General features: G+C 34.1%; 1 protein-coding gene across 2 annotated transcripts; it reads right to left on the minus strand.

The window, feature by feature from the left end:
* Window positions 1-7715: 7715 nt before the first annotated feature.
* LOC132182764 (transcription factor JUNGBRUNNEN 1-like) lies at window positions 7716-12356 on the minus strand. 2 transcript variants are annotated; one of them, XM_059596102.1, is made up of 3 exons: window positions 12060-12356; window positions 9986-10290; window positions 7716-8273 (listed from the first exon to the last, which is right to left on the minus strand). In XM_059596102.1, the coding sequence occupies exons 1-3, from the start codon at window positions 12262-12264 to the stop codon at window positions 7893-7895; spliced, it is 891 nt and encodes a 296-aa protein (XP_059452085.1). In that variant the 5' UTR covers window positions 12265-12356; the 3' UTR covers window positions 7716-7892. The 2 variants fall into 2 exon arrangements, with proteins under 2 accessions (XP_059452085.1, XP_059452084.1); XM_059596101.1 differs by having other exon boundaries at window positions 9986-10293; window positions 12060-12355.
* Window positions 12357-14310: the final 1954 nt, after the last annotated feature.

A 14310-nucleotide genomic window follows, 5' to 3' on the forward strand; every position in this document is an offset into this window, starting at 1 on the left:
TTTTTTTTTTTTTTTTTTGAGAAAGTTATGTGGGTGATAGGTTTGGTCAACTTGTGAATTTGGTTAAAAGAGTTTAACTCTATCACGATTCATTAAGTTCCTACTTATTTATCATAGGTTCAATTAAAACCTTCGAGTACCACATCGATACATACTTTCAATCTCCTCTTATTCTAATGTTTGTAACATGGGGATTGTTGTAAATGTGTTACAAACATTCATTTTTCAGTCCTTTGAAAACGTTTTATCATTTGTTATTATTATCTTCATGAGTTTTTTATGAGGAATAAAAATACTTTTAACTAAGAGGTAGTTTAATCAGTTAGGAATACGCCTTATGAAGCGGAGGTCACTAGTTCGAATCCCACTCCCCCTTCTTGTGCGGACATGTAAAAAAAAAAAAAAAAAAAACTTTTAACCATTTTGGTTTATAACGGTTTGGTCATAAATATTGTTTACAAATCATTAAATCATGTTTAACCATTTAGTCATTAATACATTTTACAAGCATTGATTTTTATTTTAACCTTTCAATCATTAAATGTTATCTACAAGCTATTGGTTTTCTATTGTGACCGTTTGGTCTATCTTCAAGATTATGTTCGACCGTTGGTCATTAAACATTTGACGACAGTTTTTTTGTTTTTGTTTTTCCTTCTAATTCATGACCGTTACATATATTCATGCAATTTAATAGCATGAATCGCCCACTAAAACGTTTTATAAAGCCACCAAAGAGCACTATATATATAATATATTCTTGATATAGATTTTCATGATTTTGTTTACTTGGTTATATATACATTATAGAAGCAAAGAATTAATGGCATGTCCACATATTGTCTTTTATTCCGTGTATTTTCTCTATGTAGTTTTTTCAACAAGAATATCAAAGGGTTGTTTTACTAGTTTTTGTTATTGGAAGTGTGTCATTAACGAAGACAGACGCTATAGTCTAATCCTGGGAGGTTGCGTGTCAAATGATCCGATCGCACCGAGTTATATACTCCGGGAGGCATGAATCAACCTTTAAGGACAACGTTCTTGCGTAATTCTATAGCATATTGTGAGATCTTTCTATACTCTACTTTTCATCTTTTGTGTTTTATTTATTTTATTGTTAATTTTCAGATTGTTATTATTTTATATCAATGAGAATTTGTGCACTATCCAAATTTATTTCCAACAATGCATTGAGATATAAAATTGTAATTGAATTATAAACTTGGCCATAATAGGAGACATACGAGATTGAGAAAATCCACTAGAACTAAAAATAAATCTTTAAACAATTATACTATGTAAATCTTCAAACAATCATCAAGCCTTCTTCGAAAGCTTCCATTCATGTTCACCAAGGTTACAGAGTCGGATCAAAGTTTGGCTCTAAAGTATAGAGCTGACTCAACCACAAATCTGTTTGTTGAAAGAAGGTAGCTTGCTTACTCTTAGCCCCTGGTTAGAAGGAAATCCATTGACTTCACTTATGACACATAATGGAACTACACCACTAGAAAGTAATCTCCACTGTTGCACACTCTCTCCGCCTCTCATCCCTTTCTCCACCTCTTGAAGACCCTAGGTACGTTACTACAAGAATTTTGTTTTTTTGTTTTTTGTTTTTTTTTTTTGTAACGGACCGTTAGTAACGTGTCAAGGCTGTTGACACGTTACTAACGGGTAGTGATGTGTCAACAGTAACGTGTCTGGCGGGTTAAAAAATTGGTCATAACCATTGAAAATTTAGTAACGTGTCAGGTTTTGATATGTTACCATTTGGTAACGTGTCAGAATTTGACACATTACTACATGCATGGTAACATGTTAATTTTAAAACGTCACCTTATAGTAACGTGTTACATTTTAACACGTCACCTTGTAGTGATGTGTTACATTTTAATACGTTAGTAACATGTTAAATTGACACGTCACTACAAGGTGACATGTCAATTTGACACGTCACCACAAGGTAACGTGTCAATATGACACGACACTAAATCTTTGGTAACGTGTCATACTGACACATTACCTTGTGGTGATGTGTCAAATTGACACGTCACCCCTATGGTGACGTGTCATATCAGACACGCTACCACTAAGGTAATGTGTTAAATGTTCACACATCATCCTAGTGGTGACATGTTAACTATGACATGTCACCAAATTTGGCAAAATTATTTATTATTTATTTTTAATAATTTCTCCGTGTGCACCTGATATACGATAATCCATCAATTATCCACCAACTAACTCAAAGCTGTCAACTATCACAAATAATCCACCAACTAACTCAAAAACTGTAAACTATCACAAAGCCGTGATAAATGTATAGTGGTATTGATGAACTCAAGGAAAGACAAGAATATCACATTACTAAGTCCACTCACACACTTCAAGTTGTATAGATGTACAGTGGCACTAAGTTTGCTATGTTTGGTCTTATTATGAAGTGGCTTGTTGGCCTTTTTAAGCAAGTCCTCGTACTTCTGTGTGTTACCTTTGTTAGCTTTGTCAAACACAATGTGTTCTTCATCACCCTACACCATGACTTGAGGTTCAACGTTCTCCTCCATGGCATCATGCATGCCGAATAAATCACGCAATATGGCGTGGATATTGCCACCCTGATCTGTGCTTGTACTTGCATCTGCAACCGGATGATTTGAATTAGAGCCTTCAACAGGAGCTCGTACATACCTTTCGTCGTAATAAATTCAGTCTTTGTATTGGGGCCATATTCCTTTCCCCCCTGTCAAGTGGTCGTATATTAAACCCGGCGGGTGTCGCCAGTTAAGGCGACACGTCTTATATGGACAAACAATTAGTCCATCTGGAGTTGTACAGTTCCGAACTGCGAAGTCCACAAATGATTTACACCAGTCTTTGTATTCTTTCGTACTCCTGGACTTCGTCATCCAACTTTTGTCCATAGCGTTACTACTTAAATTATGAACAAATATATAAGAATTACCCTAAACGCATACATGTCATGCACTGGTCTAAGTATGGGGACCATAAGAATTAAGGAATAATTAAAACTAGATTAGTTTTTTTTTTTTTTTTTTTTTTTTTTTTTTTTAAAAAAAACAATTGCTTTTCCATTTTCTTAATTTACATGTACATAATGTAAGGATGCAAAACGTTAAAAAAGAAAAAAGAAAAAAATTAATTATCATAAACTTAAATGCAGTTAGTAGCTAGGGGACCCTAAATTAAAAAAAAATGTAGCTAGGTTACTTGTTTTTTTTTAATTTTTTTTTATAAGTTTTTAAATTTTTTCTAACGCTTACATAAGTTAAATTTGCAAAACCTTATAAACTAAATCAAGACTAGTCCAAATTAAATGCACTTTGTAACCAAGGGACCCTAAATTAAAAAAAAAAAAAAAATGTAGCTAGGTTACCCTTTTTTTTTTTTTTTAGTTTTTAAAATTTTTCTAATGCTTACATAAGCTAAATTTGCAAAAACCTTATAAACTAAATCAAGACTAGTCCAAATTAAATGCACTTGGTAGCTAGGGGGCCCTAAATTAAAAAAATATAGCCACGTTACATGTCTTTTTTATTTTTTATTTTTAAGTTTTTTAAGTTTTTCCAATGCTTACATAAGCTAAATTTGCAAAACCTAATAAACTAAATTAAGACTAGTCCAAATTTAAATGCACTTGAAGCTAGGGGATCCTAAACAAAATAAATCTAGGTTAGTTTGTTTTTTTGTTTTTTTTTTTTCTTTTTCAATAAAATTTGCACAAATATAATCTTAATAACCTAAGCAAAATTATTGGTCACCAATTAATTTAAATGCATTTGTTATGGGTGTTAAGTGCTAAAATATTCATATTTTTAGCCCTTAACTTACTTGTTTTAATCCTTTAGTTTTACTAATTCATGCCATTTAACTTCCTTTTTGTATTTTCTTTGTTTTATAGGTTTTTGAAAGAAAAGAAAGCGTTTCTGGAAAAATTCCAAGGGCAAATTGGGAAGATCTAGAAGATATGGTTAAGCTTAGCCAATCATGGTTAAGTTTATCAAACAAAGGAAATGAGTAAATCGGAATTTCTCAAATAATAGTCAAAATCGGATTGGAGGCAAAATTGGATTTTGCATACCTCTCGGTATTTTGATCATAACTTTCAGCTCAGATATCCAATTGAAGTGATTCAAGCGGCATTGGAAAGATAACTCAAAATGATACAAATTATTGTGAAATAGTATTTTCCCAATTCGGAGCTCCGCAAGGCCAAAATCACGCCGTAATTTAAGACCGCAATTCTGGGCGAATCCTATTCCGATTTGGACTTGGGTTTTCTGTATCATAATTGGACTTGGACTTAAATCTCCGAAATTCCTAGAATTGCTAGAGCTTCTAGGACGATCTTAAGCCTTATAAATAGACCTCTAAACCTCACAATTCAATAGAGAATTTAGGAGACATTCTTAGTAGAGGCACAACTTGGGGAGAGGAATTTGGAGGCTACTTCTAGGAGCGGTTTTCGGTTCTTTCTTTCCCTTCTCTTTTCTTTTTATTTTAATTATGTATAACTAACTCTTAAGGATGGTTAGATTGAAGCCCTAATTATGTTTATTTAATATTTCAATATTGGTGCCCTTGTGATGATTATGTTGTGATATTTAACTTGATTAATTTCTGTTTTCATGAATTCCTCATATGTATGTGACTGGCCATTATATGCATATGGTATGAACTAGTTAGTTAAATCAATTTGGATGACCAAGTCCTTGGTTTAACATAAGTAACAAAAGTAATCCACACCGGGTTCTTGCGTTAATCAACATGGGGAACCGGGAGTATATATACACCCATGCCCTAGGCCTCATGTGTTTGTCGATTTCCACATAATATATGCTTTCCTAAAGAACAACTTAGTATACACCCATGCTAAATCCTTTAGGAAAGAAAAGAGTTAGAGTATACACCCATGCCAAACTCGTTGCTTAGAGAATTTTGGATGCTCTGATGGTGTGATTGTGGTATTTTATCTTGTTAAGCATGCTCATGAGTAAGAACCATTTGGTTGTGTGGAAATTCATTCTTGTAAAAAACATAGTGCCAAAAAAAAAAAAAAGTTTGTGAGTATCATTACTATTAAACCCTCACGAGACTTCACTCATCCTCTAGGGATGCCTAGGGGTTTAAAATGCTTGTTGTATATGTTAAACGCAATCATCTCTCTCACGACAATGGATTTATGTTTCATGCTCTCATGTTGTTTTTCATTTTGTTTTGCTAAGAGACTAGCAAAATGTAAGTTTGAGTGTATTTGATGAGTGCCAAATATTGCATATTTGGGCCCCTTAATTTGCATTTGTTAAGCATTTAGCTTTATTATGTTATGATGTTTGTGTTTGTTTCGGTGTCTTAATGTTTTGTAGCTTGTTAAGAGAAAATTGTGGTCTTAACGTGAAAGTTGCAAAGAAGCGGGAAAAAGTGAAATTCTGGAAGTTGGGATCGAGCGCACGTCACTATGCTCAAGCGCATCTGCGCTCGAGCCCAGCAAGGGCACGCTCGAGCGCACCCCAATCTAAGCCCAAGCGTGGCGCTGCACCACAGGAGACCTGATGTATGCCCGAGTACGCTCGAGTGCACTTAGTATGCAATCGAGCGCACTTGTCTGACCTGGCAGCAATGAAACCCTAAATTTACATTATAAATATCATTATTTTCTTTGTAAACGCACCAAAGGGGCGTCGTTCAATCTATATTTTTGAGTTTCTTCGTATTTGTAGCCCTGAATTCATTTTCCTTTGTAAGTTTGTTAATTTTAATGATTTCAACTCATTTTATTATCCTTTTTGTAATCATGAGAGGCTAAAACCTTCAACTAAGGTTGAAGATGAAGCAACATTGATTTACGTTCATACTTTCATGTAATGTTCATACAATTCCATTATTTAATACAGTTGATGTTCTATTTCCATTCAATTATTTGAGTAAATTCTTGTGATTGATTGTTTGTTTATTAGTTGTGCAAACATTAGATATTCAATGTGTTTAATCCGACGAATACATCGAATCATTCAATTTAAATCGGATATCCACCGTGATTCGTAAATCAAACAGATACATTGGATGATTTGATTTAAATTGGGTATTCGTTGTGATTTGTACAATGGATGGATTCGTTGAATGTTTCAATAGATTATTTTTATAAAACATAGAACATGCAGAGGTTTTATCGTTATTCGGATGCATGAACAAAACATGAGAGTGTGTTGTTTTAATTTGATGAGGTGAATTCTGAAACCTTAGTCTTTTATCATTTGATTAAAAATCACTTTCATTTAGTTTATCTTTTAGCAAGAAAAATCACACGAAATTTGGAACTAGGTTAAAATACGATTGGTTTAGATAGAAATTTATTTTCACGACCCAATTCCCTTTGGATTTGACCTCGCACTTGCAAAAGCTATATTGCAAACGACTCGTGCACTTGTGAGTACTTTTAAAACTCACAACGTGGATTAACTCTGATAATGCTTAATAGGGTGGTTCCCCATTTAGCCACCAGTTGGTTAAACTGGAGTAATTGCCATTAACCCTATTAGGCTGGCCAAGGCCATTTTTGGGGGTGTTACAGTATGGGTGTTACAGTATGGCATCAGAGCATACGGTCTTGTCAACCGTAGCAAACAGTATGAGAATAGGCTACAATACCCTAGGTATAAATCTTAAAAGACCGGAGCATAGGATAGACCTAGGTTTCTGATTATTGTTTTGTTGAGGTGCGTGCTAGAGTAACAACCTTCTTGATTGCTTAGTATATGGTTGAACTGGACCACCTGCTCTGCAATACAGGCACTTGATCTTGCTTTTACACTTAGATGCACGATGGGTGCCGACGCTGGGCAACTGTTCAAAAATGGCTAGCTGAGTACAGGCCTTATGCACCGAGATACAAGCCTCGCCCCCATCAAACGTAAGATTTCAACTTGGCCCATTCAGAAGCAGAAGCCCCTATCATAGGATCAGAATCAACGAAGGGAAACACACACAGACTCCAAGGGCGGCCAGACATCGGTAAAGTGGAAACAATGCAGTGTTTCAGCGGTACGGGATTTTCCATCAGTCCCCGGAAAATATAACCCTTACCTTAGTGCGGGTAGGAAGCGCGAGATGCACACACATCTAACTCAAATAGCAGATGAGTACGCTAAGATAGAGCAAGAAGATATCCGACTACTAAAGGTAGGAGCCTTGCCAGTTGGGTCTTACCAACAGAAGGCTGCTTTCCTCGCCAGTATTGACAAGGACTATGAAGCGTTGGTCAAGGATGAAGAGGATCCGTCGGAAGAATCAACCGGAAAGTGTTGGACTTAGAAGTTGGGTAACTTTGGAATAGATAGGTTGCTAGGTAGTTAGACTACGCATTGTACGTAGCGGTATATTTTGTATTAGGAGTTCAGGTGTTTTTCCAAAATGAATTTCGAAAGAAAATAAATTTTACTCATTCCTCGAATTTCACAAAACCAACTTTTGTGCCAATTTCAGTCCCAAATTTGCAATTGATAATACGTTCCAATTTCAGTCCCAACTTTCATGCCAACTTTTGTACTCATAATCAATTGATAATACGTCCATCAAATTTGCAGTCACACGAGCATGAAACATAAAAGGTAATTATCTTTAACAACAAGAAAAAGCTAGTCAAAATATCAGTAAAAAGAAAAGAGAAAAATATAGTCTGATAAGAAATGCTATGCAGATCATATCAATGCTGGGAAGGCATATTGTCATCACAAAGTGTAACCTATCACCAAACATAATATTTAGTAACTAATTAACGTTAATCAACTAAAAAAGAAAAAGAAAAAGAAAAAGAAAATAAAATAAAATAGAAGCAAATCACGTTAATGCCCCTCCACATCTATTAATTATCTACACTTATAAACTTGGGATGGATCAGCGGCTAGCTGAACCACCGATCTGAGCTCATCCCAGCTTCCATTTGTAAAGAAATCATCTGCACTCGGGTTCCACAAGCTTGAGTAAGCCGATGGAAATGGAGCTTGAGCTGAAGAATTCAAGCGGCCAACAAAATAGTGGTTTCTTTCATGATCAACTTGTTGGATGAAGGGTTTGCTTTCATTTTGTTGGATGACTGAGTCTTCAAAGCTTATGTTGTCTGATTCAAAACCGCATGTTTTCGAACATGAATCGGTTGAATTCAGTTTGGCGGCGGGTTCTTTCCAATTCGGGGCATACTTTTTATAGGATGGGATCCGTTTGAATATTCGGCAAAGTGTCCAAACTTCCTGCAAACCCGTTAAGAGAAAAAGATTTATAACAAAATAATTGTGCGTAAATATTTGAATTTTCTTTTCTTGGCAACCAAATGGCACGTTCATGTAAGAAAACAACATTTGAAGTTGTCTGCATGTGGTTAATTAGTCATACATACGGAAGCTCGAAAAGTAATAATGTTATTTAACTCCTATGTACTTTTTTTCTGTTCAAGGAGCTTGATTCAGGGGTTCAACGGTTTGACTATATATCTAGCTCAAAGAGAGTTCGTGGGGCCAAAAAAAATGTAGACCATTTAAAAAGAATGCTAAACAAAATGTTATATATATATAGTGGTCTCTAGCTAACCCTATCTTTAGGTTTATGGATGTGCCTGAGACTGGCTTTTAGTCCTTCATGAATTTCATCTTTCCTAACACAGATTTCAGGGAAATCTAGTGATAAACTAATAAATGTTTTGGTAAGTGAAATTAAAAATGACAAACTAAAGTCCCCTATTTTACTAAGGTTCCCACCAAAATCAAGGCTCTTTATACTTAATTTGTCCAAAAAAAGAAGAGAAGCATGAAAGGCCTAATGAAAAATGAAAGGGAAAAAAAAAAAAACAAAATTAACCATATGGTTTATCAAATTTGTAATTAGCTAATTGTGGTATCAAGATAAACTTAAAGGTTCAATTCTAAGGTATGCAAAGACAAAAAAAAAAAAAAAAAACAAACAAACAAACAATTTACGCTCTCCAGTCAAATTTCGTCAACTGACTTCACAAATTATAGTAGTGTGACATGTTAGAGCCAACAAAATTGTGGCACGTGTCCTATTTAACTTAGTGTCACACTGACATAACCTGTTAAATTAGTTGATGAAATTTAACGGTAGGAAATAAATTATTTGTTGGAATACCTTAATGGCTTCTGAGTTATTTGATATCACATGAAACTAATTGTAAATCAAGTAAACTACACTGTCTGATTTTGCATTTTTCTCAAAATAAATGAGATATGAGGGCTTAGAGATAAAATAATAAAAAAAGAAAGAGACATGTTCATTTTTTTTTTTTTTTTTTTATAAGGGAAAAAAGATACATGTTTGAGACCCTAAAACATTTCAAACCAAAGACATGTTGTAACATGCTTACTATTTATATTTCATTCCAAGTAAATCTAGGTTGTAGATCAAGCTATTTTTCAATTCAAAGTAAGTTTTATCAATTTACAATATATGAAGATGTATTCGGTTTTTTTATTTAATTTTTTAAAAAAATCAAGATCTTTAAATGATGATGATTTGGATATTACTATCTTAATCTTGAAAATTTCATATATTATGTTGGATATTTTAATATTTGATGGTGTGGATTTGTATTCAGAATTAAAAGCACTCTAAGATGTAAAACTAATACTCCAATTGAAATTCTATATTATTAAAAAAGTTCAAATGTTTTCCAAATGCTTGCATCGTTCCTCATATATATATATATATATATATATATATATAACCATACTTAATAAAATCCTATTTCCATTCGACTAAATTACTATATATAGATATAAAATGGATTAGCCACATTATCTATTGAGAACAATATAATAAGAAAAGTTAAACACAAAAATTTTATTGGCAATTTTGCATCTCAAAAAGCAAGATAAATAATTTCTAAGATTTTTTAATATTTTATAAGGATAATAAAGAAGAAAGAAGTGTGTATGCAAGGAATTCTTACAGCTTCTTGAGGAATATTGGTGGCATTAATGAGGTTGTTAGATTTGTCAAGATGATTTGGAGGAAGGCGAAACTCATGCATCATCCAATCAGTTTTGGTGCCTTTACCAGCACTCCCACGGTAGTAGACTAACGACTTCTTGAGGCCGATGCTTTGATGAGGTTCTTGGACTGAATATATTGCCTTGTCAATGCCTGTGGCCTTCCAAAATCCAGACCCTGTCACTCTGTTTGGTCTAATGCTGTTCCTGTACTTCCTCCCTCTTATGCAGAAGAAATACCACTCCTTCTCCCCCATGCTGCTCACTTCTTCATTGTAATTCAAAGATCATAACATATGAGTGAGAGGCAAGTCCATGATCCGTAAATATCACAATTCATTTCAAAATTAAGCTTAAACTAATAGAAAAATGGTTGATTTTATCATATTTAATTAAATATTTTAACACCCATCCCTTGCATGAGTTCAAACTCGTCATTAATATAAGTGAGATGCAACACGTATAATATGTAATTAAAATGAAAGGTGAATTACGGATACTAAGACTCGAACTCAGGACCTTTATCTCAAAAGTTTAAGTTTTATAGAAAATGATGAATTTAATAATTAATTTAATTGATATATTTACAATGAGTAATGTTAGAAAGAAGACTCTTGTCCTTCTTGTGTACTTCAAAATATGATGTGGCTTTTAAAATTATTATTGGTGATTTTGATATTATTTTTAAATTTTGATTTATTAGTAATTTTAAAAGTCACATCACATTTGAGAGGATACAAGAAGGACAAAAGTTATCCTTCTAGCATTACTCAAACAAGAAAAACAGACTTACTTATATGTGAACACTTTTAATGTTATGTAGGCCCACAGATTATGTCTGTTTTCTTTTCTAAATTCATGTTAATGGATCGGAAAATGCAAAATTCAATCTATTTCTTTCTTTTTTGTTTTTTGTTTTCTCAATCCAAATCAATTTGCACGCAAGAAACTGAGGAGAGACTCGTTTTCTAGACACAATTCATACGCAAAAACTGAGGGGAGAATAGTCGAGGGGACCAAACAAGCTTTAAAAAGTCTAAGTGTTTCTATTAGGTGTCAAAAATATGTTCATACAGGTGTTCCAACACAAATAAAAAAGTCGGGATATCGCGCTCTTGGAAGGCTCTCTATGTATAGTCCTAGTCGACATCGTGGCAAAATATATATATATATATATATATATATTAAGAGAGAAATAAAAAAATATTAGGATTATCTTAAGGATCTAGATTAATGACTCTTAGTCTTAGTCCGCCATCAAAAATCGATCACTTTCATCCAAACCGGAATTCAAAAATGAATTTAGTTCTTAGAGAATGTAATCATTAACTTTTAGCCAACTTTCCAAACGTGTTTTCTGAATTTTGTTTTCTGTTTTTCAAACTATCCAAACATAATTTTCAAAAGCTTTTACTTTTTATTTTTAAAATTTTAAAAACAAAAAAGGAATAAAACATAATATATAGCATAATTTTCTTAAATTTTTTCGAAAGTTTTTTCCAGTATTAATTTCATTTATTATTTCAAAAGATATGCTTAAAACATATAGACTATATGTACAAGAATATTGAATGTTTAGAAGGCAGCTGAGATGAAGGTAGGTGCAGTGCTGTTCAACTGCATGCTCTTCAGCAACCTCCAAGTGAAATTAATATTTTTAATGGTATTTTACGTAAATTAGGCCCTGTAAGATTACTCTCATACCACAAATAGATGAGAAAGTTGGATTTTTTTTTTTTTTTTTTTTTCTTTCTTTTTTAAGATGATGAGAAAGGTTTTTTGATTAAAGATTCCTAGTTTTCAAGCGTCTTATATATATATATATAAAGTTAATCACACATGCGATCACTATGATTTGGAAAAGTTCTTTTTCTAGAATCAGCATCTGAACTAGGGGAAGTAAGTAGCTCATAAATTACAAACACAAAAACATATATATATATATATATATATATATATATATATATATATATATATATATTTTAAAGCATACGATCGAATACAAGAAAACTGATAAAATGAAGTAGTTATTACTTGGAAGATCCCATGGATCGTATTTGTAGATATCAACTTGTTTGATGAGCTCAATACTGATTGGTTTATTCTCCACCTTTCGCCGCAAATAAAACCCAATAAGTTCTTCATCTGTTGGATGAAATCGAAACCCTGGAAGCATCATTTCTTCATTATCCTTGTCGTCACTGCAGTTGTCTGAAGAACTCACCTTTGCCACCTCCATGATCTTCGCTCTCTCTCTCTCTCCCTCTCCCTATTCCTCAATTACAAGTGTGTCAAGGTAGAAGCTTCTTATATATATAATGTTTAAATTTCTAACTTGAGAACGGTGGCTGTTTTGGTCAAGTCAGGGATTTCGATTCTGAGTCTATATATAAAGCATGCCAAAAGAGTCTTGGAAGAAGTCTTCCATTTTGGCTGATATATTAATGACCTAATCAAACAAATTGAGCAAATGTTGATCCTCTTTTAGATCTTAAAAAAGATTGATTATTGATAAACAAGGAAGGTAAAAAAGCATGTGATCAGACCCTTTTGAAATTTACAAGTTTTTGTCATGAAAAGAACCATAAAAGTCCACTTTAGTGGGCAACACAGTTTGACTTAGATAGGCCTATTTACGCTCACACAGAGAAAAAGTCAAAGCAGAAGCTTTCAAAGACATGGACACATATATATGGTAGACTATATGTGATCTGTCTAGAAGCTCCATTTTATCAAAAAGTAATAATGCATCAAAAATTAAACTTTTGCCCTCCTTCATAGACTAGTTGTCAACTTGGAAAAACAATTAAGTTGACAACTATCTGATGTATAGTGTACGTCGCTATATTTATTCTGTTCTTACTTGACACTATCTCACTTCTCCTAGTTGCCATGCAAGCAATGCATATCCGCAAATAAGATTATTACTATCTTTTTTTTAAAAAAAAAAATTTATATTTTCTGATTAATAGTAAGATTTGAATCCAACGATCCTCCCCCAATCCGTACAGTTGGTGCTTTAGTACTACTCAGTCATAATTTTTACTTGGTGACTAGTGGCTAATGACTAGATTGAGTAGCTACTTTAGCTCAGCTGGGAAGCAATGATAGGTGGGACTTAAATGGTGAGAACCATGTGCGCCATTTTAATTCTAATTGAGTCATAGTTTGACACAGTTTTATCTATAGATATGAGTGAGACTCAAGATAATTTATAATAATTAGACATGAAAACACTTATTGCAGGACACGAATATATACATATGCCCCATATTCTTCACTTCTTTATTTCACGACGGCCATGTCATACGATTATTTTTATTTTATTATCCATTGACGTAAATTAGAGTCACACAATTATTCATTTTGCAAATCTTAGTTTAGAACATGGTATTGCATATACTCTTTCAAACGAAAGCAGCCTTAAGTACCTTGCTGTTCCAATCCATTCATTTCTCATTTTTATTTAAAAAATTCAGACTCATTTCTTCACATTTATATTACATCGACCTCATATCAACACATTCATTTCTCTCTCTCCTTTTTTCTCTCTAAAAAAGATTTGCCAAACACCTCTTGTTAATCGTTGTAAATGCTCTCAAAAGTGCAAATATTCAACATGTTAAAACGTCACCATGACATAAAAGTTGTACCAATGGAACTACGAGACTTAATAACTAAGCCTGTGTATGAGTGTGTAAATCTTGTCCATTAATCTTAATTAGGTTTCTAAGGCTCCGTTTACTTTGACGTAAAATGGTTTCCGTCGGAAAATATTTTCAGGAAAGTCATTTTCCCTGAAAATGTTTTCTATCGAAAACATTTTACGGTGTTTACCGTGCACACGGAAAATATATATATATATTTTTTTATATTTTTTTATATTTTTTTATATATATTTCTTCCAATAAGGTCTTTGTCGGGACCTGCACGGGACTTGTTCAAGACCCCGCAGGGACCTGCCCCGGACCCCGTTGGAACTTGACCCGGACCTCGCCGGGACCTACCCGGGACTTCACCGAGACCCGCCTAGGACTTGCCTAGGACCCCGCCGGCACCCGTCCAAGACTTGATCGGGACCTGACAGGGACCCGACCAGAACCTGACCGGGACTTGCCCGGGACTAGCCTCGGACCCGCCCGGGACCCCACCAGGACTTGACTGGAACCTGCTCAGGACCCCGCTGGGACTTGCTCAGGACCTGCTCGGGATTTGACTTGGACCCCGACGGGACTCGACCGGGCAAGTCCTGGGCGGGTGTTGGGCAGGTTCGGTCAAGTCTTGG

This window comes from Corylus avellana, chromosome ca5, assembly GCF_901000735.1.
Source record: "Corylus avellana chromosome ca5, CavTom2PMs-1.0".
NCBI lineage: Eukaryota > Viridiplantae > Streptophyta > Magnoliopsida > Fagales > Betulaceae > Corylus > Corylus avellana.